Source organism: Hippocampus bargibanti, linkage group LG03 (genome assembly GCF_051943395.1).
Source record: "Hippocampus bargibanti isolate YZ-2025 linkage group LG03, ASM5194339v1, whole genome shotgun sequence".
Lineage (NCBI taxonomy): Eukaryota > Metazoa > Chordata > Actinopteri > Syngnathiformes > Syngnathidae > Hippocampus > Hippocampus bargibanti.
In genome coordinates, this window is record NC_142736.1 from 12664934 (window position 1) to 12691477 (window position 26544).

At 40.6% G+C, this 26544-nt stretch overlaps 1 protein-coding gene across 3 annotated transcripts in view; it reads left to right on the top strand.

The window, feature by feature from the left end:
• The window catches only part of syt7b (synaptotagmin VIIb), a 109175-nt gene extending 83029 nt beyond the window's left edge, over positions 1-26146 (top strand). For all 3 annotated transcript variants that reach the window (XM_088992012.1, XM_088992013.1, XM_088992014.1), the window contains 6 exons: positions 4457-4592; positions 13998-14265; positions 15390-15559; positions 15841-15955; positions 16105-16304; positions 18442-26146. In XM_088992012.1, the coding sequence (XP_088848138.1) occupies positions 4457-4592; positions 13998-14265; positions 15390-15559; positions 15841-15955; positions 16105-16304; positions 18442-18546 (994 nt within the window). In that variant the 3' untranslated portion in view covers positions 18547-26146. The remainder of the gene's footprint in view (positions 1-4456; positions 4593-13997; positions 14266-15389; positions 15560-15840; positions 15956-16104; positions 16305-18441) is intronic.
• Positions 26147-26544: the final 398 nt, after the last annotated feature.

The window sequence follows — 26544 nt, forward strand, 5'->3', positions numbered from 1 at the left end:
AACGGAAAATCTCCAGACTTTCTGCAAGTACTGTGTATAAGTGTAGGGCTTTGGGAAGTCCCAGACAATATTTGAGTTAATTGAAATGAGACCAATATTAATTCCATATTCATACTTGACATTTTTTGTTTAGTGCTATTGTGCTGTGAAATTTTGGGGGAAAGCTGGTCTGGTAAATTGGAGAGTCAAGTGGAAGATTGCCTACATGAAGGCATGTGCCCATCTGATTGGCTAAATGACGCGTGTGTGTGTGTGTGTGTGTGTGTGTGCGTGTGCGTGTGTGTGCGCGTGCACGTGTGTGTGTGTGTGTGTGTGTGTGTGTGTGTGTGTGTGTGTGTGTGTGTGTGTGTGTGTGTGTGTGTGTGTGTGTGTGTGTGTGTGTGTGTGCGCGTGCACGTGTGTGTGTGTGTGTGTGTGTGTGTGTGTGTGTGTGTGTGTGTGTGTGTGTGTGTGTGTGTGTGCGTGCGTGTGTGTGCGTGTGTGTGTGTGTGTGTGCGTGTGTGTGTGTGTTTATGTAAACATGGTTGTCCTTGTGGTCTCTGATGTGTATGCTTGGTGCTGATTTAATGGGGTTTTGTGACTTCTCATTGATCTTAGCCCTCCTACAAGGAGGAAATTATTGACTCTTGGACTACCGATCCAGTTGTCAGGCATATACGGTGTCCTCGATGTGAAGAGCTCCTCCAGCCCTGAGACTAAAGCCAAAGTGTTTTGACAGGAAGGTGTTTTATCATGAGGAGGTGTGATGTGAAGCACTTTATGTCTTGTGTGTCTCATTGCAGTTCAAATTTGTTTGAACGTCTTATCATATGTGCATATCAGAAAAAAAGCCCATTGCAAAGATGTACGTATATGTTTTTCAGGCATATTGAGCATTTTTCATGTTTTGAATAATACAAATGACATTGTATTTTGAAAGTTATTTTGTAGATTAAGTTTTCTTGTAAATGAAAGATAATCAAAACATGCTACTCACTTTCTTTTGAAACCATGGCTGATTGCTTGCTTTGGTGATGCATCAGGTGCCATACAACACATAGTGTCACACAATGTCATTCCTAGGCCTTCAATAGGGCTATGTCTGAATCAAACAGCTGCGGGTCTGGTGTAATATTACTATACATCCACTGGAGGGTACTGTTGTCCAGGAAATAACTTGTGACTTGAAGAAATTTAAGAAATACTGTCATTAAACTGTTCAAATTTTTACTATGAACGCCTGGATTCATGATAACCTCATAAAATTCCAATAATTTTCGCTATTTTTCGCTAGCTTCGGAGCTGTCCAACCTTAATGACACTATTCTTGAAAAGTCTGTCTTGAAAATGACTTTCGCAGTATATTTTCAACCAAATCCATTTCTTCTTCTTCAGCCATTGTGGGTTGACACTGCCATTACTGTGAATCAACACAACAATATATTTGCTTATGCATCTCGCTAGAGATAGAGTGTGCTAGCTCTGACCAGTATGCGCTTATCACTAGCGGCTAGTGATACTGTTATTGGCTAGTGACTAGCCAATCATGTGACTAGCCAATCATAATTTGCCAAAACTCTGACATTGCCAGCGCCTTCGAGCAGGCCTTGGGTGGCCAACTCGAAATGTGATTCGTAAAATGCTTGAATACAAAAACACGTCTGGAAGCAACACAACAGCGGCAAAGAAATGAAAGGAAGCTGAAAGACAATTTGGAATTATTTAATAAGAATTAATGGACAAAATACTGTATAATTCACATTAGTCTGTGAATCCGATATTTTTAGGCCAGCAGAGAAGGCCTTGCAGGCCCTGATGGCCCACCACTGGTCGTACACGACTGTACACCACAACATTAAGATTCATTGTTTTTTTTATTTTGGTTTTGTATTAATTCATCCCAACAGTATACAGGTAATTCGGGTGTTTGGGCCTTCACTGTACTCATCTTTCCAGAAGCAGATTTTTGTGTCTGCCTTTAGTAGTGGAACATAACATGAATGGATATTTTACAGCTGCATATAATCCCCACCATATTAAAAATGTCACCCAATGATCGCTAAGCTACCTCATGCATCTCATAAAACACAAGTCAACACACATGTCAAAGGTCAGAAGACAGTCACTGGACCAGTGTGTCAGCTGGCTAGTATATTTGGACATGGCTCTCAAAGAGACAATAATACATTTTGGATTCACTTTGAGCTAAATTGTAGCTGCTCTGACCTAGAGATCGTAATGAAGAAACACAGCGTGATAAATCAATTGTTTCTCCTCGACACCAGGTCAGCATTGTCTCCTCTGTGTTTCTGTATTTGCCCACACTCGCTTTTACTTGTTTCCTTGTGGTACAATCCTGTCTATCTTGCACCACGGCCTCTTCAGTTTTCTCCTATTGGTCTTGCCTAATATAGCATGGCTCCCGCTGTTTAACTTTTCACCGGAAGACAATCTGGACTCTTTTATCCCCTGGGCTCTCATGCTGAATCCCATCACTGCTAAATATATTTCCCTCTCAGGTGATTTGCAAGTGTAAATGTGTTTGTGGCACTCTAATTCATTAGATTCATCTTGCAGCTTTTTGGCTTTACTTTTAGAATGATGTTAACCAAGAGGCCAACTGAACGTTGTGCACTTTTGCAGTGTTTTGTTACGAACATTTACAGTGAAAAAATTAAAACTACTACCGGTATTGTTCTGAACCATACTTAGTTATTCCTAATCATATTTGAACCTGAATTATTCACCAAAATTTTAAAAATGGTTTGCTCTTGTTGACGATGTAATGTTATTGTTGTTGTTGACGATGTAATGTTCTCCAATTCACTTATCTTCACTGGGGTCGCAAGGGGTGCTGGAGTCTATCCTAGTTGTCTGCGGGCAGTGGCCAAGGGACACCCTGAACCATTTGGCTGCCACTGGCAGGGCATACAAAGACAAACATTTATTCATGGTCACACTCACACCAAGGGACAATTTTGAGTGTTCAATTTGCCTGCCATGCATGTTTTTGGAATGTGGGAGGAAACCAAAAGACCCAGAGAAAACCCACACGGGCCTGGGGAGAACATGAAAGCTCCACAAAGGGAGGCCAGAGTTGGAATTGAACTTATGCACAGTAGAGTTAACACCGGAACGGCTTCTATGTTATTTTTCGTAATAAGGCATACAATATAGAGAATACATCTGAAAACTTACCTGCTATTTCCCAAAATGATGGTCTTCTCTTTGACTAGAAGAATAGAAAGGAGAGAGCTGTGGAAGAGCTTTGGATTCAGGCGACACATGGTGACACTATTGTGAACAGAGTTCGCCATGAAGTACACACACTCTCTTTACTTTCCCCCTTGGTCATTCTGTCCAGTCACCTCTCTGTCACCTAGTGGGCCAGGTCACTTTGCTCCTCTCACGGGCACGGCCTCCCACATCTTGGTGCGACAGTGTTACAGTATCTGTCACTCCAAATAAATCAGTCAGGTTGGCACACTCAGTGGCTTCTACCTTAGGAGTTGAAAACTTTTTGACTAGTGTTCATTCTATGCGCAAACGAAGAGGCATGTTTTCTTTTCAGGTCAAGTGAGGTCTGCCCAATGGTCACACAAAGGTTTATAAGCAGGCGACACGGTGGGAGACTGATTAGCACATTCACCTCGTGGTGCAGAGGTGCAGTGTTTGATTCCTGTGTGGAATCTACTTAATTAATCAGAGCATGATTCTTTTGTTTGCCTATTCTCTGATTACACAGACCATGAGAACATTTGCTCATTTCCCTGATCTTGATCAACGATTGCCGTTGCCTTTACCATTGACAGTCAATCCAAGAAGTCCTATAGCCACGGCGCATGTATTTTTATAACACTCTGGGTTACGCTTCTTCCAGTTGTTTAACGTTGACCCTTTCACAGCCAGAAAGACTGAAGCTAGGGTCCGCGATTATGGTTTTCATGTCTATTTTCCATTCCATTATTCTACATTGACTGCTACTAATCACAATTGTGCAACGTAGTATTGTATTCTACCACTGCACTGTATGTTGTCACAACAGCTGTCATTGGGTGGTGTTGCATTACGCAGACTTTCTATACTCGTAGGTCACATCCTTGTTTATCGTAGTTTCTTGTTATTGATAATACTAGTGCAGCCTGTATTACCGGAGACAAATTCCTTGTGTGTTCTTCATACTTGGTCATTAAAGGTGATTCTGATTCTGATTCCACCTGTTAGTCTTCCTTTCAGGAAACGGTTTACCAACAAAGCCACAAAAAGTCAAGGAAAGAGCTTAACACACCTTTTGAGTCAATCATTTGTCATTCGCAGCTCTGAAGTATGCTCAGGCCAGGTCTAAATTATTAAATTTGTTGGCTGAGTGCTATAGTCAAGAAGAACAGCACTCGTCAGAAAGCAGCGGTTGTGTTCCATTAATGTTGCATGTTAAGTGCATATGCCCATCGTGTGTTTTCCTATCTGTTGCATCCAGGACTCCGGGTAACAAACCAAGCAGCAGTCCCAGAGGCCACACCCCAGATGAGAGTGGCCGCCGCCAGGGCTCGGCCCACGATGCCAACTCATCCGTCCCCAATTTAGCCAACTCGGTCACCAGTGAAATGCTCATGGTAACACGCTACACCTTGATTGATACATTGCTTTCTTGTTTCTCTGTAACTCAAGTCACCCATGATGGCTGCTATCAGCAAAGCCTTCTCAAATTGAACTGAATAAGATGGCTATGGTGATACTATTACAGGGCACTTGTACATCATCTCCTCTAATCCAGTATGAAAGTGACATGCAAGCAAAGTAGTGCAAGAATATAGAAATATTAGAGTCAGTCAAAATAATTCTAGTGTTTCGTGCATTTCTGCGTTAATTTCTTTCATCACTTTGCTGCTGTGAAATGTAAATTTCTCCACTGTGAGACTAATAAAGGCATATCCAATCCAATCCAATCCAATCCAATCCAATCCAATCCAATCCAATCCAATCCAATAATGTTCAACAACTGTCAACCCATTACATTATTACTATTATTTTATATTATAATTGCAAATTTCCCCACTGTGGGACGAATACAGGTTTTCTGACTCTGATTATTATTAGAGAACATAACATAAAATGTGTCAATTTAAAGGAGACATCTGCATTCCCCCATAGTTGAACATGTTTCCTTGTATCTGAATAATATGCCTGTGACATGCTTTTGTCAAATTTGTGTCATCTTGAAAAAAAATAATCAGACCCCTCACAAACCCATTTTTTTAACTTGCTGATATCAGTCCCTCTCAACCCATACATCGCTGAGCCAATGGCAAGTCAAACTTTCATTACCATTACAACCGAAGGCACAAGCTCGAACTTTGCGATTACAGAGTCTTGGTGAGCTGTCTTTCGTTATCTTGACAAAAAGTGTCGGCATAACAATGGGATGGAGCTCACTTGTGAGTGTGCATGTGTCAGCTGATGTTGGGCCATCTCTTCCATGTTGCACTGCGGGCTGCTTCTCCTCGTGTGTGGAAAAGCAAGCACCCATTAAAAAATAAAATAAAGTGAGCTCAGGCAAAAATTTGAGCACACTACCTCACCCAGCATTAGGATAAATGCAACTTATCTGCAGCGAACATTTTGCTAACATTACTGTGTACATTTAAATTAACTCAATGCAGCTGTGCTTACCTTTTGACTTTGACAAAATGGCAGGATTGTTTCACCCCAAGGCTGGAAATAAAGCCGTTTTTCAGATAAGTGAGTTGTCGAGACGGTCTCAAAAAGCTTCACTGGATTGGAAACACCTAAGTCACATCGTCTGAACTGGAGGAAAGCTTGGTGCTATTTATGCCGCATCAGCTAGCCAGCAATGAGCTTCAGCTGACCACTATTGTAGCTAAATGTAATATCAAATTAATAAGAGTCTTCGTGGGGGCGATAAAGATCCTTTTCTGACAAGTATTGTTCTCACAAAAGAATGATGAGGAAAGATGGAGATGCCATGCTCATTTCAAAGAATATCTCAGATGGAAACACATTGGAGGGAGCTAAAAAAAAGGATGAGGAGCATTTTAGGGATGAGAAGTAGCCATGTTAGCACCATAAACATTTTTTTAAACAAATGGTAAGTCGATGATTAAGGAAGCCTATTAAAATTAACAGTGGCTAGATGACATTTATGACATTTAGATCCGCCACTGGAAAATGATGCAATATTTTTGAAACGATTTTCAAGAAAACTATAATAGCGGGCCTTCAAGTTCATTAAAACATCACGATATAATTGTCTCTCTCGTTGGAATTTAACACCACAATGTACAGTAAATATTGAGCCACACCGAATGTATCTCTGTCGATCATCCTGAAACAGTAAAGCCATATTGTTTCGAGCCAATAAGACCAAATAGGTCTACTGAGTGAGATTTCACTTTTAATGTGAAAAATGCAACACCAGATGGTACAAAATATACTTTGGAGAAATAAGCGTAGCCTCATCTCTGACTCGTAAAAAAATACGCTGCATGGCATTGTCTTTTAATCTCCCCTGCATGGAGTGTCCCATCTCTTCACTGCAAAATATTCCTGCAAATGTTCCTGCCTGTCATTGTGCACACTGGGATCTCGACAAAATTTTCCTGTCGCTTTTTTTTTAAGTTGCACAATAACTGCTTGCCTTTTTTACTGTTTATCCTCAAAAACCTTTGCTCTGTGTTCCGGCATTGTTTTTATATTTCTGCTCTACTCGTTCAATGTTTTGCAACCATAAATCGCACGCATTATGGACATACATGTGTGATGAATATGTTGTCATAAAATGTAATATATCAATCATATAGCTGTATTTTTCATTTCTTATTCATTTTTCCAAGGTAAACCAATATTATATAACAAATATGGTTTCATATCAAAAAAACAGAACGAAACCCAATAATAACTCCATATATAACCATACATTATTCACGTGTAATAACTCTAAAATGCGGGCTTGGATTTTTAATATGAAGAATATGCAAGAACAATATTCTTCTAACAAACATAGGCAATATTAGCATCATGTTTAAAAGTGAAAAACAATCGCATCTTATTGTGCTTTGCTTTATTTTTTAGGTATTTTTTAATTGGTTTTACTGCATTTTTCTCATTTTGCCAATTTTTCACTGCACATTTTGATGATGATCATGATATTTGCTGTTGTCTTAATTCACTCCCAATCAATTGCACGTGTAGTCTCTCACAAAGAGCTTATGCAGGTTTAGTGGGAGGCTCTTTGCCGTATGAATGTATGCATGAGAAAAATGTCCATGTTTGGTACGGTCTCAACTACGTACATATCACACTTGCATGAGCAAATCTTCTCCATCTCTTAAAATTATATCTGTTTGATTAGCGACAACGCTTGTTGAGTTGGTCAATGTTTATGGCATCTTGGGACTCTTTCACATAAGAATTTAGACAAGGAGTGGAGTATTTTTCTGATAAGATGACCATAATGGGATCAAAATGGGCCAAGAAAAGAAATTCTCACAATTCACTTTGTTTTCAGCTCAACATGCATTGGCTATTAGGAGCAGTGCCTACACATCCAGGGAGTGTCTGCTCGACAGTTCTAAATTTATTTCATAACTTTTTTGAATAAACTTGTTCAACAAAACAAGCCATAACACTCAAATTATTGGCAATTCCCCATAGATGCCACCTATTCCACCCACACTAAACGATTTTAGTGTGTTACAAACTACAATGTCATGCGAGGAAAACTCGCTTCACGAATGCATTATTTCAAATGAAGGCATTCAAGACAGCAGTCTTTAATATGCTAGCACAAATCTAATCTTAACTTATTCACTGCCAGACAATGTGCAAAAATGTGTCCATTCCATGCCAGAGTTTTTGTCATTTTCACTCAAATTGCTGGACCCACATAATATTGAGTTTTGAGACTACATAAACATTCAATTCAGCGTAAGAAAGCTTAGACCCACTTCTTTCATCATTTACGGTGTATATAAATATAAATATAAATAAAAATATATAAATATATATTTTAAAAATATATAAAAAAAGCTCATGGCAATCTTATTGGCTCAAGATTTATCTACAATGGAATTCCGGGCGGCTGTACAAAAGGCACATGCTGCCCCCTCACGGGAGGGAAAAACATTTCCAGAGGTCTGCTTGATTCGCACCCCCTCACAAGAAAAAACAAAACCCGAACAAATTTGGATATGGCCTTCCACGTCATGCTTTTCAATTCCCAAATAAATTTGGGAATGGCTGTGAATAAGTTAAAGGACAACCAACGTCACTTTTTTGTTTTTTAATTGACACCAGAAAAACGTTTTATAGCATCTAAAATACCCAAAACACACAGTATGATATTTTAGTCAAATGCAAAACACCAATAAAAATGACTTAAAGTGTCCAAAATCTGCAAAAAATTGAGCTGCGAATTGGGCATTTTCAGAGAGTCCCGCCCCCAGTTCGTGACGTCACGCCAAGACGTCTTGCATTGCTAGTGAATCAAAACAATGGCTTCAGATTCAGAGAATATGCTTTCTTGTTCCACATCCAGTGATGAATATGATTCAAATAGTTCTGAAGAGGAAAGCATACATGTTTGCAATCGATTAAAGAATTTATTTGTGCCATTTTGAGACAACATTGGGGGAAAATCTCTCACCCAAAAAAAGAGGCACAAAATGGCGACCTCCTGTGGCCACCTCCGTTTCCACAGGGTGATAAATTCCTTATATGGCGCTTGAATGCCCTCTTCTGGCCTTCTGGCGGCTTTTGGGTGCAACACGGTCCTCAGACCAAACATGTACAGCAAAATACATTGACGTGATGGAAGGACCGCTACAATGCGTCTTTTTTTACGGCAAGGGGCGGTCCTTTAGTGACGTCACATACGGACTTGTCACCAACTCAAAAACAAGACTTCCTGAATATTCAGCGCGAGTCTTAAAACGTAAAATATAACTATATGCGGTGGAATCTTTGTAAAATACGCTCAGTAGAAGTCATTTGAAGCCATTTTACAAATTATGGACACAACTTGTCCGGAGACGTCGGTTGTCCTTTAAATAGCAACCGGCTGAGGTAGGAAATTAACTGTCATACATAATCTAACTAAGCCCCCCCCCCCCCCCCCCCCCTGTGTGCCTCAATTGTACGTTGTGGGTGCAAGTCTGTAGTGCGTCCCAATTCTCCAAAGCTCAATGATGCCCTGCCCCTACAGTATGCCTCTTCCGTCAAAGGCTCTTACCCATTTTTCATTGCAGATTTCCCCAAAATAGCGTAAACATGTATGGTGAAATGCCTGAGGCAAACATACATGCATCAAATTGTTAATACTTTAAAATATTTTATACAATCAACTTCAAATGATGCATTAAAGTTTTGTGTGTATTTTGTCAACGAAAACTCGATAAAAACATTTTTGTCATTGCATATGTTTTCACCAGATGAAAAGAAGGCTCGATGAAACAAACCCCCGCCCCATTAATAAGCAACAATTGGGATGAAAGTAGCGTACATTTTTATCGACCAATGAAGACGAAACAAAAATATAATTCACAATATAAACACAAGGCTAAAATCGATGGATATTTTAGTGAGCATAGAGCATAGATGAGACAAAATGTGATTATTTTGTGAAATCTTGTCTCCTTTGCCTCCTCCTCAGCCACCAACACGACACACACCCCTTCAAATCTGATGCGAGGCAGCACAGTGTGCACAAACACATGGCCTAGGGTGGGTTCACGGTGAAAGGTTCAGAGTAAAGCAGTAATGGCCACATGTTTTTCAAGGAAAGACATAATTTAGAGGGCCCAACCTTTGCGCTAAAAATAGTAACAAATCTCACAATTACATGGGGCTGACCACGTTGGTAGTCAGCTCCGCATTTCCCATTTGCTGGTCAGTTGGATTCATTTGCAAAACTACACATTTATAGTGGATATTAACCATCTGTAACGTACACAGAGACTTTGACCAAGCGGCAAGTGGTCCGTTTCTTCCAATCCAAGCTTGCATCGTGCTTTACATTTTGCTGACGGTTGTAGCCGTGCAAGGCTCCTCGGATTGGCAAATAACGTGTAGGCAGCATACACTGTTTCCCCCCTGCAGTGAAAATATTTATCTTATGCTAATTTTGTCTTCAATTGAAGACAATTTTGTTGATGTTTCAGTAGATTTGTCACAGTATTCGTCAGAACATTTTGGCCATATGTGAAGCCAAATGTGCAAAATTGGGTGACTGTGGTTCGTAAAGTGGGTTCGGAGATCATCCTCATAGTGCAGAGGTGCAGGGTTAAATCCGAGCTCCTCTGTGCTGTGCTCCTGTTCTCCCTTTTCATGTGTAGAATTTCTCAGAGTTCTTGAATTTCCTCCTTGTCCGGTATTCCAAAAACATGCATGGCAGTTTGATGGAACAATCTAAATTATCCCGAAATGTGAAGGCAAATTGTTGTTTTGTCTCCATTTTTCCAACAATTGTTGCCCGGAGACAACGACCATGCATGCGGCCCTTGTAAACATTGTAGAAAATGGATGGATGGATGGATGGATGGATGGATGGATGGATGGATGGATGGATGGATGGATGGATGGAACCGCTGCATATTTATGGTAAGCGTTTTTCAAATTCCCTTGCAAAATTGGAACCTATCCTTTGTTGTTCCATTAAAAAATATACTTATTTTATTATTATTCTACTGAGGAAAATCCCTTTATGATATGACATTTGTGCCATTTTGTGATATATTAGCGCCAAAGAAGTGAATTGAAGAATTTCATTTCAACATATTGCATCCTTTGTCACCATTTTATGTCATTTCCAAAGCTATTTTGGGGGGCGTGAGTTGTGAATTTTCACTCTTGGCAGCAGCGAGTAGTCCAATTCTACAGGGAAATGTTACATTTTAGGTCTTGAAGCCTTTTCACACTGTATTTAGAAATCGATGAGGAGCACACCACCATTGAAACCATTCATTATGTGATATGAGGGTGCAAGAATGGAATGCCCCACCACGGCGCGACATGGAATCCACACATTTCTTTTTTTGATAAGATGAATGTTATTGCTCTGTGAAGTCATCGACACAGTTTTTGGTGATGTGTCTGCTGCTACATGCGTTTCACAGTAATTCAGTTGCAGGGGAAAACCGAACAAGTGCTGTCTTGTCGAGGTGTGCGTGTCTCCTGAGAAATGCTTTAAAAGTCTTGTTCATTATTTTATGATTAACATATTGAAATAAGATGAGTATTCAGGATAAATCAACTGTCTTTTTTTAAATGTTCTAAATTTTAATTGCACCTCATTAGGCATTTGAAAAACTGGTGATTATGTCAGTTGAGGATGACTTAGTTTTGTGAAAAAAAGATATAGACATCATAAATGTATTCTCTTACCTGGACCTTGATTTCTGCACACAGATTAAAATAGAGATTATGGTTGTGTATCACAGTATCACACTGTCGCACCACCTCTCTGACTTTTTGTATGGAATGAAGATTTAACAATTTGTTTTCGATTTTTGCGGAAGGGTGGTTTTGTTATTGTTACAAAAATGCGAAATATGACATTTTACTTCAGTCACGTACTACAGAAGAGGATTAGGGCCACTGAAGAAAAAAAAAATACGGTTGGCAAAATTCTGACTTTATTCTCAGAATTCTGACTTTAAAGTCAGAATTATTTTCGTTGCGACTTTAAAGTCAGAATTCTACGCAAGAGGATTAGGGCCACTGAAGAAGAAAAAAATACGGTTGGTGGCCCTAATCCTCTTCCGTAGAATTCTGACTCTAAAGTCACAACCAAAATAATTCTGACTTTAAAGTCAGAATTCTGAGATTAAAGTCAGAATTTTGCCAACCGTATTTTTTTTTCTTCAGTGGCCCTAATCCTCTTCCGTAAATCACCCAGTGAAATTGCTGGGATATTTTTTCTGCGTGTGGCTGCCGCTGCTCACCCGCAGAAAAAATATCCTGTGACTGTAAAGTGTCCTTGAGAGTTTTGAAACGCGCTTATAAATGAAATTATATAATTATAGAATATTATAGAATTATAGAATATTATTATTATTATTATTATTATTATTATTATTATACTACACATAGTTGAACAATAATTTTATGGGATGTACCAGGCTATCTTGGGGAAAGGAAAGTGAAGACTGACGCTGATGAAAAGAGCAGAGGTAATGCTAAAATATTTCAGTCCGCGCATTTAGAGGTACTTTTAGATCGTCAAAAAAATTAAAAGTGATCATATTCGGCACAGAAGAGAGAGATCAAGAATCAACAGCTGAGGTGTGTGTGCAAAGTATAGAATCGAATCTGAAATTCGTAGGATTGCTTCTTCGGTGATTCTCCCAGCTTTTTTTCCCAACAGATTACACATTTTAACTGGATTTCTTCACCTCCCTCCAGGCTGCGCCTCTGTCAGTCATAGGGTCAGTCAACTAACAGATAATCGGCCTGTCATACAGCAGCAGTCATGCATACTCACCCTACAGCGCTATGGCCATGTGACAGCACGGGAAGCTCGTTTGCATTTTGGATCAATAGATATTTTCAAGAGCTGGGCCTTTATCCTAATCTTATTGGACACTCAATTCCAATCAAGGAACATGACTGTCCCTTGTCGCCTTGAATCCGAGTTAAGACATGCCTTCAGTTTGTGTCCTTTTTGTGTCTGAGTACAGTAATCTTCGCTTTAAAAACCATCAGTTCAAATGTGAAAAGCAAGCAAGGAATGCATCTGGCAGAGAAGCCATCGTGTATACTGTATAAAGTGGTATAACTTAGTAGGAATAACAGCGTACTAAAAAATATAGAGCAAAAAATCGTCTATTTCAGTTTTCAGAGTCAAAAAGGCAGACATCATTGAAGGTGGTTGAGATCAACCAGGTTAAGAGCGACTCCCAGACACAGACTGACCAACTGATCATGACCAACCAGCGTGACTTAGTGGTGATGGGATGATGAGTAAAAGGGAAGTGTACATAAATGATCCCAAAAAAGACTGAACAATGTGTACATGTGGATGGATGGATGGATGGATGGATGGATGGATGGATGGATGGATGGATGGATGGATGGATGGATGGATGGATGGATGGAGTAAGAATAAGAGAAGGAGAGAGATGGGGAGAGAGACAGAAAGAGACAGATAGACAGACAGACAGTCAGACAGATTGTGACAGAGACACAGAGAGAGACACAGACAGAGACTGTGACAGAGAGAGACAGAGATTGTGACAGAGACAGACAGACAGAGACTGGCAGACAGAGAGATTGTGACAGAGACAGAGAGACAGGCAGAGAATGTGACAGAGACAAAGATTGTGTCAGAGACAGAGAGACAGACAGAAAGACAGTGACAGAGAGAGCAGGGGGGGGGGGTCCCTCATGTTTTCTATTATAGCGCAACAGCAAATGGGATGTGGAGGCTCCTTGTGTAACCTCTTCAATGCATGTGGGCTATAATGTGGCCCTCCCCTCCCTGACAGTTCTCCACCCCACCTCTACATGCGCTAGTCTGGTTGACGTGTATTAATGTGTGCCCGTTTCCTGAGGCTATTTTCCAACTCCATACCGCTCCGACTCTTAAATGAGCTTTATCTCTCGCTGTTCTTTCCCCTGCTCTCTTTTATGTTTGTTTTTTTTTTTTTCATTTCATCTGTGAGAACTGTTTAGTATCTATCTGTCTGTCCCAGTAGGTCATTGTTTTTTCAGTGTCTTTTAGATGGCATTTGTCTGTTCCATTTTGTTGCATTCAATGACAATAAAGTTATTCTACTTCATCATGGTTCCTTGCAAAAAGGGGGGTTTGTTAAGATGTCACTTTTTCTAAATTTATAAAACAGCATGAAGTCACAATTTTCTGGTGTTATCTCTTTTACTCTGCCCAACATTTCTTGTTTTTGAACAAGGGTAATTTATCCATCCTGACAAAATTTCAAACATCATGGACTGTATTTCCCTTCATGTATTGAGGCTTGAAAATTCATTGTCATCGCCTCTCCTAGTTGTCTCCAGGCTCAGAAGAAGATGAACACGAGGGTCACGTATGTGAGAAGTTGGGTCGCATTCAATTCAGCGTGGGATACAGCTTCCAGGACTCTACCCTCACTGTAAAAATCCTCAAGGGCCAGGAATTGCCTGCCAAGGACTTTTCCGGCACTTCTGACCCCTTTGTCAAACTCTACCTGCTGCCTGACAAGAAGCACAAACTGGAGACCAAAGTGAAGAGGAAGAATCTTAATCCACATTGGAATGAAACCTTTTTGTTTGAAGGTTTGAATTCCAAACTTATTTAATTGATCAAACACATTGCATAGAGTCTTTTAAGCAATACTTCCAGAAATTGTATGTTTTCTGCATGAATGAATTTCATACAGCACAGCATGGTGTGTAGGAAAGCCTCACAATTCTGAGGTTTCAAATATTAGCTCTGTGGCATGTTCTTCCCTTGCGTGTTTTCTGCAGACACATCAAACATGTAGTTTCTTTTGATATACAAAAAATTCAATACTCCCTCCCAAGGTCTGAAACGATAGGCTGTAGCTCACCTAACCAGAATGAATGTTGTAGAAAATGAACATGTCTCTCATTTAACTCATTCACTGCCATTCACAAATTTATTTGGGAATTGAAAATATGACGTGGAGCACCGTTCCCGAAATAGATCGGGTTTTGTTTATTCTTGCTTGGGTACTGATAAAGCGCTGGCCAGACCTCTGGCAATGTTTTTCCCTTCCACGAGGGGGCAGCATTTCCCTTTTTTCCATGTTAGCGCTTTGTTCCAGCTTCAGCTGTTGTTAAAGCGCAATAAAAACCCATTAGAAATCAAATGTATTATTATTATTATATGTATGTATTGCACTGTATTCTGGACAGCTCGCCTCATTTCAAGCTCATATATCTCTAGACTTATATAATTTAGGAAATATCTCTTTTTTCTGATGAAAGAAGAGAGTCTAACACTGCCTTGAATGTTTAAGTAGTCCAAAAACTCAATATTGTGTGGGTTCTGGAGTTCAAGTGACAATGACAAAAACCCTGGCACTGGAGTGGACACATTTTTGTACATGTCTGACAGTGAATGAGTTGAAATGAAAACAATTTGCAATAATTACAAAAGTAAAAAAAGAAACACGGACCTTAAATTAGTTATTCATCCGTCCGTTATTATCTAAACGGCTCACTGATTGTTTTCTTAACTGCATGAATGAAAATGTTTACATTTTTAAGTTTGTGTTATTTCTTTAGTTTTCATGAAGTGAAATGATCTTGATTGGAATAGATACTGTTGATCTTTCAACCACTGAGAACATTTTGCAATGAGTTTTCTATTTCCCGCTTATCATTTGAACATTGGAGTATGGATTATACTGTACTTGTCTGCATTTCTATTTCAGGGTTCCCATTTGAGAAAGTGGTCCAGAGAACTCTATACCTGCAGGTTCTCGATTATGACCGCTTCAGTAGGAATGACCCCATCGGAGAGGTATCCATCCCCCTCAACAAATTGGATCTGGCCAACACGCAGACTTTCTGGAAGGAATTGAAACCATGTAGCGACGGCAGTGTGAGTAAAAGGGAGAAAAGAGGTGGGAGAAAGGATACAGTGGGAGGAGGGGAGATGGCACAGAATGTAATGCGTGATGTCATTGCTGGCTGCTGTAACAGTCCCAGGGGAGAAGTGGTAGTGGGCTGCTGGGAGAGGATAAAAGTGGATACAGAGTGTCTGACAGGTTGCTGGATTGAACACATACTGCTTGAGGAAAATACAGTCAGAAAAAGGGAGGACAATCGGAAAAAGCATTCAGAAGAAAAAAAACGATGTGCTGTTGTTTGTCATTTCTCCAGGGAAGTCGAGGGGATCTGTTGGTGTCTCTGTGCTACAACCCCACCGCCAACATTATCACTGTGAGCATTGTCAAAGCCCGCAACCTCAAAGCCATGGACATTGGAGGCACTTCTGGTACACACGCTCCTTTAATTGGTTCCTTTGCGCGTCATTGTTGTGTGCACTCGGAATACATTGAAATATTAACAACTCGAGAGAGGAATTAAGTCCATTACGTCACACACAGCCAGCTGAGTAACTAACAGTTGATCTCCTATTCCCAGACCCCTATGTGAAGGTGTGGTTGATGAACAAGGACAAGCGTGTGGAGAAGAAAAAGACGGTGGTAATGAAGCGTTGTCTAAACCCTGTTTTCAACGAGTCCTTTCCCTTCGACGTGCCTGCCCACGTACTGAGGGAGACCACCATAATTATCACTGTCATGGACAAGGACAGGCTTAGTCGCAATGATGTCATTGGAAAGGTATCTCCTTGCCTCTTCTTTGCATCTTCCGGCCTCTTCCTTTTCCGATGTGTATTTTTGACTCCATGACAGGCCAGCTTCATTTAAACATTTACATAAAGTAGTCTCTACTGACCCCTACAGGTTTATGTCATGCAACCTTTCAGCTATTTCATCAATCCATCCATTTTTCTAATCTGTTTATCCTCACAGGCGCTGCTACATGCCTATCTTCTTGTCTTCTATCTGTCTTCAAACTGCAGTCATTGCAAGCCAATCTCAGAATTCACATTTATTCACACACTCATACTCAGAGGCAAATTACATTGCTCCGTGAACCTGCGATGTATGTTTTTGGAATGTGGGAGGAAACCAGAGTACCAAGAGAAAACCCACACAAGCACGGGGAGAACATGCAAACTCCACACATGAAGCTGGAATTGCACCCTGCACCTTTGGAGTGAGGCAGACGTGCTCAGCATTTGCCCATTGTGACTCCATCTCTGTTTCAAAATGTGCATTCTAGAATACATAAAGTAACTCCCCAGGCACGTAGACGCCATATATGTACAGTATTTTTCGGTGTATAAGGCGCACCAGACTGACTATCAGGGACACCTTCAATGAATGAAAAAAGTGTTCCAAATATAATACTGTATATGACTATATAAATGTTTTCCAAATATAAGGCACACCACATTATAAGGCGCTACAGTGGAGGCTGGGGTTACGCTCTACTTCTTCTACAGGCTCAATATTACTTCATATATAAGGTGCACCTGCGTATAATGCACAGGATCATCTTTTGAAGAAAATCAAGGCTTTCGGGTGCACCTTATACACCTGAAAATATGGTACATTAGCTGATTGAAGATATTGCTTCAACTAGTTTCTAGTGCTTACCCGAGTCTTTAAGACAGGGGTCGCCAAAGTCGGTCCTCGAGGGCCGATGTCCTGCCTGTTTTCCAGCTCTCCCTGGAGCAACACACCTGACTCAAATGATCAGCTCATCAACCAGCTCTGAAGCAGCATCAAAATGGTCCTGATGGTTTGAATCAGGTGCATTGCTCCTGGGAGAGCTGGGAAACAGGCAGGACAGCAGCCCTTGAGGACTGACTTTGGAGACCCCTGCTTTAAGAGGTCCTACACATAATTTCATTTGAGGGCTGCACTCTCAAACCATGGCGAGACCTTTTATAGCCATACAAGTACTGTATTAAACTCGTTTTATGGTTTTGATTTTTGTGTTGCCTTTCAAGAACACGATACACTACAAAATTGAACACAGTGGATTGGTTCAATTTTGTCACAGTGAGGCAGTGGTGTTTATTATGATTTTTTTTTTTCAGATGAAGCCGAAGGAAGGTACCTAGATTGATATAATGACAAAAAATAAATACCGTATTTTCCTGTGCCCACTGTGACACTAAGTTGTTTACATTTACTGAGAAAAAAAAAGTCACAAATATTAATTTCTTTCCAATGACACATTTCTGGCTTTCACAAACACATAAAGAGTGAAAGGAAAAAATGTGGTAGTCAGTTTGGGACTGAATGGGATTGTGCTGTAAATTTCCATTGTTAAAATTAACACCATCAGATTTGATCTGGTGATTAAGCTGTTTTTGAACAGGAGTGATCACACCTCAGAGAGCTGTTGCACCAAGTGGACTGACAAGGATCATGGTTCCAAGAGCAAAAATGTCATTTAAAATAAAATGGGGGATTTCAGACACATTTTAAAGAAGACAAATCAAGCAATATTGCAAAAAAAATGTTGGTTGTTCACTAGGGCTGAACTTGTCCATCAAATCGGCGATTGCTGTTTGTTCACCGTCAAACCACTGAATCCGGTCTATTACCACATCTTCATTGACCAATAAACACATCAGAGATAGTCCCCCAAAACGTATCATCCAATTTTAGTATTGTGATTAATAGAGTGCACTGTTGTTGTGGTGTTCTACACAAGTAATTTCATCTGTTTCAGCCATAAGTAGATTGGTGGATGTCTGATTTGGATTTGTGTTCTCAGCCGGCCGGGCTCAGCGTGACTTTTATCATGTCTATATTTACTCCTTCGTCAGGCTCTTCATGAAAAGCCAATTCACTCTTGATAACACAATACGTGAGCTACTATTGTCTCTTCTCCTCACAGATTTATCTCTCATGGAAGAGTGGCCCCGCAGAGGTCAAACATTGGAAAGACATGATGGGTCACCCGCGCACCGCCGTGGCCCAGTGGCATGCACTCAAGGCCTGAGGGAGCGAGCCGGCTCTGCTCCCCGTGCCCTCAGCACACATCTCCTGCTCTCGAGCTGCAGTCTTGAACTGCAGACAGTGTGTGTCACCTCTTTGTTCTCAGGCCTCTTTGAAATCCTGTACCTCTTAAATTTCACCCCTTGTCAAACAGTGATGCCCACCTGACCCGCTCTCATTCCTCTGACCCTTAAATGTATTTGATGTCCAGCCACTTTCCTCTCGTATTGTCTTTTTATGAGATGATTCTTTTTTGGTCATGATACCGCTGTGTCTTTCTTGTCATCCACTCCTGGTGTTAAACCCGATAGCAGTACTTCTTGCCACACAAGAATACAAACTGTTAACCAAAAACGGATGAAACCTGGATCAAGAATCCACTGTGGTGATAACCATACAGATCAGACGCACTGCCCCATCTGATGTTGATGTCACTTGCTCGACTCTGCTGTTGCTGTCACTGCCACTCCTTGTCCTGATGATGCCCCAAGGGTCAAGAAGCTGATGAATGCAATAGGCTCCATTTAAAATCGAATAGACGTCAAGTAGACTTTTTCTTTTTGGCTCCGGCAGCTGTGTAATTATTCACCTTGACTGCAACCCCTTGTTGTCTGTGTGTGTCGTGGGTGATGTGCTGTGCCCCCAAATGAAGTTAATAAAAAAGTGGAGGATTCAATGAGAGAATCTCCAGTACGTGGCCACAAAGCTACAGTGTTCAAACCCCACTCTGTCTTCTCAAACAGAAAAACAAGAGTAGAAGTGATTGTTGTTATCTTTTATTGACAAAAAAAGACGAATCAAGGTGTTCCTCCAGACAGAGAAAATAAGCAAAAGCCAGCTTCACAATGTGGTGGTTGTAATGTATTTGTGTGTATCATTGGATGAATGAGTGAACATTTTGGGCTTGGTAGGCCTTGATGACGGATGACATGAATTAAATGTGCCATTTTAATTAATTCCAAAGAAATCACATGCAATTTCAGAGTTACTATTTTCTTTTGGCAGGGGTCTCGGGGTGGATCACCTTTGGCAATTGTATTACGATTGCATGTCAAAATGACAGCTTTTTGGTCAGGTGATTTAAAATAAATTCATCAAGGTTAAGGTTTGCCTTCTTTTCAGATTCAAAGTTCAAGTGGAGTTTTGTCTTCCAGTTATTTGCATCAATTGGTTCAAGAACAACAAAATACTTTTCAATGTACTTTGTGAAGGAATAAAACAAAGTAATATATTTGTGTGTGTGTGTGTGTGTGTGTGTGTGTGTGTGTGTGTGCGTGCACGCGCGTGCGTGTGAGCGCATGTGGGTGTATACATGACTATGGTTAATTAACCATTGCTGTTCTTTAGGTTTGTGTGCAATACGAGATTAAAAAAGACACTATTTTTGGTTTTCATATGTTGATTTGTATTCTGTGACATCTGCGCTTTAAGATGTCAATGCTGGAGCAAAACTTTCAAAGCAATAAATAACAGGGTTATTTTTATTTCATTAGGGTGGCAGCTGCAAGCCTAAGCTTACAAAGAAATCAATGCCAGGTTTTAGGTTTAGACCAAAACAACTACCGCCATAGCCAACACCCCCCCGATGCACACATGCTACCTGACACAACACTCTCCACGTCCAGATCCCACCACGCTTCGATGCTCAGCATATGCACGCATGTTGCAAGAGCCAGGAAAAAGAGGAAAGGAGAGATAGGACAGTCGTAGCCTTTCTGCATCACAACAAGATCCCCGGAGCGAGCCAGGTCATCCTGAAATAACCAACAACATATGTAGTTGTTGGTTTGTACTGATAGCCATGTGTGATAAACAAGGCGTGCATTATTGATGATACCAATGACAGAGAATTACATTCCAGAGGCATATGTAAAGTCGTTTTAATAAATGCAGCTACAAATTCTTGTTGGCTAACTGTCAGGGTTTGGTGTATTCTATTCCCCAGGTACAAATGTATTTTCTATAATAGCCACTTTCATCAAAATTACAACAGAAATACTGTTGAAAGAGAGGTAATCTAATGTGTATACATTGCGATGAACATTCCAGTGCGGGCAGTATTAATTGGGTATCTCCATCGTTTTTCGGCTCATGTAACTCATTCATAAGGTGTTCAATGTGAAATACTGACTGATTGTTTCTTTTTTTTTGTTTTACTGATTGTACAGTGTATATAAAAGATAAATGTGTACATACATAAAAGCACATCTCATATTGATTTCATATCTAAACTTTGCACCACTCATACATCAAGACCCGGTAAGAAGAGGCAAATATAGAATACAATACAATGCAATACAGAATAGCACCTTTCCTAAGTGTGCTGGAAGTGAAAATATCTTGTAGTTTTGCTGAAATATGCTTTTTACAGTTTGCACTTTGCAATGGCAAACACGAGGACTGGCAGTCTACTGTGTCAGCATTGCAATGGGCTAATTACAACTACAGGTCTTCTTTCTTCTTTTCCTTTCGGCTTTTCCCTTCAAGGGGTCGCCACAGCGAATCAATAAACTCCATCTTCAGAGGTATGATACGCATGTTTGTTTTGGCCCAGCTTTTACATCGGATGCCCTTCCTGACACAACCCCCGGTTTTTATCCGGACTTGGGACCGGCACAAGAAGACTTATGTCCCTTTGTGGCTACAGAACAAGCAACTCGCTCAGTAAAAGGCTCCCAAACACAAAATGGTCATCAGCACAGCAACAATCAAAAAAGCAAGACTATACTCACATTACAACTACAGGTACTTGTATGTAAATATAATGTGCCAAAGAATCACAACACCATGAACTCATTTTATTCATGTACAATGTATTTATTAGTTAAAAAAAACAGTAATCAAACGATTAAACGATTAAATGGAACTGTATAGTGCCACTTAGCAGTTTTTTTTTGACAACGATACTAGTGCAGCGTGTTCTACCGGAAACAAATTCCTTGTGTGTTCTACATACTTGGCAATAAAGATGATTCTGATTCTGATTCTGATTGGGTTAAAAATAACAAAATGTGGGTCGAAAATAGGACCAACCTGTTACTTGAATCAATCTGACCCAACATTTGATTGTTTGGTAATAATGTCATCAATTCCAAGCCGCGGCAGTTCCACATACGCATCGGCATGCTTACCTCCTGCTCGGTTCTTCTCATCGTGGGGCGCTCAAGCCATGCATCCATCCAGCCGTCCAACAGCATCGACCTTTCCGCTGAACAAAGCGGCGCTGTGAAGATGCTGCCCATTACAGGCGCAAAAAAAGAGTACAATCGCCCCAGAGCTGTCCAGTGATGACAGTCAAATAGCACCGACATTCCTCCCAAATCAAAAACAGTGCTGGTATATTCAGGCTGCCAAAAAGGTGCAACTGCTCATCAATGTATTGTCGTGAAGGTTAAGTCAAACATGAGCTGAATGCTGGGGATGTGGAAGTCGTCGGGGTAAATGGAGCAGGAGAATGAACTATTGAAATTCCTGGTGAGCAAAGGGTGGCGACACAGCTGAGGATCAACCGCGGAGCTGTCACAACAGGAAGTAGTGCTGGGGGATGACAACAAAGCTGGGCCACAGATAGGTACATTGGGTGTGCGTAGGAAAATGAGAAATGTACACTCTAAACATGCCTAATTTCTGCAGGAATCTGATTTCTGGCCCTAGTATGGGTGGGTTCCATAAGTGATATATTATAAGAGGGGTGTTTGGCCTTACAAACAAACCATCTTGGAGTAAGGCCTCAACATCGGAACGAACCCCCCTCTTCCTAGCTGAACGTGTCCGACAATGTCGCTGTGCCTTAGGGCTGCTGTGGACTGCTGCACTGCGATGGATGGCGTCCATTTCTGTCCAGTTGATAGGGGGGGGGGGGGGTGCAGCTTGACTGATCTTCCGGTCTCTGGAGTCTGTAAGGGTCATCTGAAGTCTCACTTTAGAGCACTTGTACTCTTCGGTGAGGCTTGTGATTGGAAGCTCAAGGACCCCTTTGCCATAGATATAGAGGCTGATGTTGGACATACAGCGTGGAACACCAAGCCATCGTTTCACATATCTAGTGATGGCTCGCTCCATCTTCTCCACAGTTGAGAGTTGGACCTCATAGACTGTGAGTGGCCACGTTACTCGAGGGAGAAGTCCAAACTGCAGACACCATAGCTTGAGCTTCCCTGGCAGTGGAGTCGTGTTGTTCCAAACTATTGGTGATGTCCTGCTTTAGTTGCTGCGCTTGATCTTTGTCTCTGAGGCTTGCATTGTACCACCTGCCCAGGCTTTTGACTGGTTCCTCAGACACCGTTGGTATTGGGTCATCACCAATGCAGAACTTCACGTTTGTTTAGCTATCCATTGACTATTGAGATGCGACTTGTTCGGCTTGATTTTCATCCGGGCCCATTTGATGTTTTCCTGCAGTTTAGTAGCCGACTGGTGCAAGCTGCAATTGTGGTCAAGGCGGTCATGTCATCCATGTATGCCCGGATAGGTGGGAAGTGGATCCCATTCCTGGTTCACTCACCCCCCACCACACACCCTGAGGCCCTGATAATGACCTCCATGGCCATTGTGAAGGCCAGGGGTACAACCTGCCATGATGCCGACTTCTACACGCTGTCATGATGTTTGAATAATACTGTACAGCAATGTTGTTGTGAAGCAATTTAAAATGGCTGCAAGCCAAAGTGAAGGTTATTGTCTATGTGAAGATGATTCATCACATCAATCAGAATTTAAGATTGTTTGCTTGTTGAATCATGATCATTTTTATTATGTTTTTTAGGCACTTATGCTATGTAGCCAATAATTGTAGATTTTTTTCAACTTTTTCAACATCATCACCAACCTCTGCAATTTCAAGGTCGGACAGAATATCTCTCGACCAATTGAACCTTCTCGTGACCTATTATTTGCATGAATCTTGATTTGAGACAGTCGGACCTGTTACACAGTCTTAAGTGAGTGTCCGAAAAAATCTGAAACCTCACACATAGGAGCTGACAATTGTGTCAGCAGAATAAACATTCCAACTTATTATAAGATACTGTTCATAAAAAATGTGGTCAACGTGCGCTGTTTATTGTCATGGATTAAAACGCCTTGTTTGATTTATGTAGACATTATAATGTATGACATGCAGTCACGGGAAGTCGAGATTGAATTTAATAACTGCGCATATTTGGCCAGAGGGGCTCTTCTCCTCTCGTCTGCAGTTGAGGATTACAAAGAAAAACTGAGTGGGAAGCCATATTTAAATTCCCCAGAGCGAACATTTATGAGCTTTAAAGAGAAAGACAATTTCAGTGGTGCTTGAGATGCAATAAAAAGATTGGCTACGGGTAATTCTCTTGGAAACCCAATGGCATCATGCCTCATATGAGCACCATCACATGTGTAATAGCTTTGAAGATGTTCATCCAGATTAATCAAATATGGGAGCTTTGGATAATTCATAATTGCCGGCTTCGCTTGAAGACATGGCAGATGGATATGGTTTACATTTGTGCCCATATTATCCATTTCTAGTTCAGCGACGTTTGCATTACATCCCCGTCGGTTGTACTGGATCGTATCTTGTCGCCATCTGCTGAACGTAAAGTGAATCTGCAAGCGTGCAAAAATACATTACGTAATGAATGTTGAACTTGCTCTGAAATCATAGTGCTTTAAGTATTCATACGTTATTTGGAATGTCGTTGAATGTGCCGGGTTTGTTTTTGTTTTACTTTTTTTACATTTTGTTCAGTTGCTCGAGAGAATGTTAACTGAACTGTGAATTTAAAACCAAGGCGCAGTGGAGATAAAAACACTCTTCAAATGCCACATTTTGTTTGTGATTAAAAAAAGAACAAGGTCAAACATGCCAAACTTTCTTCCACCGCTAATTTCACCTGTAAAAAAAAATCAATTGGGGTGGGGGTATTCTTTTTCAAAGGGAAAGTACTAATCAACACCTGAGGTAATGAGTGCACACCCAGTGGGCCTGTGGCCTTATTTTCAAGTTCCAAACGCAGGTCAAATGGGAGAAATTACACTTGGGCTACCATTTATCGTGCCTCTTACAAAGTCCCTATACAGTTCAGATCTTCTCAGTTTTTCCTTGCAATTGGTTTTTTAAAGATTATTTAATTTATTTCCAACAAGACCCTGAAGGATATGTTCTAGCACAGGGGTGCTCACACTTTTTCAGCATACGAGCTACTTACAAAAACTACCAAGTCAAAATCTACCCACGACAAAAGTGCAAAACAATTATTTTCAAATGTTTTAAGGATTCTTTGTATGTACAATGTATGTTGATGTACCTTGCATAACCGAATAAGCCAATATTGCACTACACATATAATAACTACATATACATAACATAATAAATAACTATTAACATTTTTTTTGTAATTACCTGAGTTTACTTTGATGACTTTCACTGAATTGAATCCGCCTGGGATGCATAGTCCGGACAGTAGCTGCTGAGAGCCAGCCTCAAGCACATTTCCAAATGTTCATCATTCATGGTGGAACGGTATTTGGACTTAATGATCTTCATGTAGGAAAAGGCTGACTCACATAAATAAGTGGAGCCGAATAATGCAATCAAGGAGGTAGCACATTTCCTCAAGTTGGGGTACTTTTCCTGTGTGAGTAAGTTACAGAACTGTCCAAATCTCTGAACAAGGAGTCAGCTGCTTCAACGAATGCTTCTTTTACCATCTCTCTGTCTTGGAAGGACTTATTGTTTTTAATGATGGTGTGACTCACAGGGAACGCTGCTTCGGTGGCGACTTTCGCTTTTGAAGTATGTTGAGTGAAAAGTGACTGCTGTCCGGACAACTGGGATTTTAGTTCGTCCACCGTTCTCTTTCTCAGCTGGCTTTTCAGCGTGAAGTCAATGTCGTATTTTCCATGAACAGTCCGAAAATGGTGCTCCACATTTTCCCATTCCGTATGAAAGTAATATGTTTTGCCCCCTTACTTGGTCCTGCTTTCTACTCATTTTGATCACCATATGTTTTAGCAAGGGCTTAAAATATGAGGTAATTCGCTGACTAGCTTGTAAATTTTGCTGCGTTTAGCGCCGTTGTTTACTCATGCACGGCGACCTAAAGGTAAAAATTCAGTTGTCAAAATATCTTTGAATATTCATCCATCCATTTTCTGATCAGTTTATCTTCAAAAGGGTCACAGAGGTTGGTGGAGCCTATCCCAGCTGTCTTCAGGAAGTAAGTGGGGGGCACCTTGAACTGGTTGCCAGCCAATCGCAGGACACACATCAAACAAACAACCACACGAGTCCACACTCACACCTAGGGGACATTTGGGAGTGCTCAATCAGCCTGCCATGCATGTTTTTGGAATGTGGGAGGAAACCGGACGACATGGAGAAAACCCACACGGGCCCAGGGAGAACATGCAAACTCCGCTAAACACTTAATATTCGTGACTTTCTATTAACTCTTGAAATAGAATAGAAAATAGGCCTTTGAATTGTTTTTCTACTTATTCTTTTTCCTTTCCTCTTCCTTTCATTACTTTGTTGCTGTGAATTGGGAATTTCTCCAATGTGAGAGTACTAAAGGTTAGCTATTCTCATCTCAATTCAAAGCAATGCCAAAATATTGGAAAATTAAAACAAAAAAACCTTCAAAATAAATCTAGGTGATGACTCATTAAAGCTCCGACCCACTTATAAACATACCTTTTGGAATTAGGGCTAAACATTCATTATTAGTCTTAATCACACATTCTCATGTGCACCCATGGGCAGATTTCAAATGTGTTTTATGTATCTATTGATTTATTTTTCATGGCCTTGTCAGCAGTACCACAGACAAACTTCAAAGGTAGGACTCATATTATAATTTTGTCATCTTTCATCAATTTGGAAAGGTTGGAAACGTGGCAATTTATAAATAATGGTACCAAGTCATAAATCGTGAATTCCGACAAAAACAAAAAAAGCACTAATGATTACAAAAAATTAATAATGTCATATGGGTCGCTGTTGGTGTCATGGTACACTCGC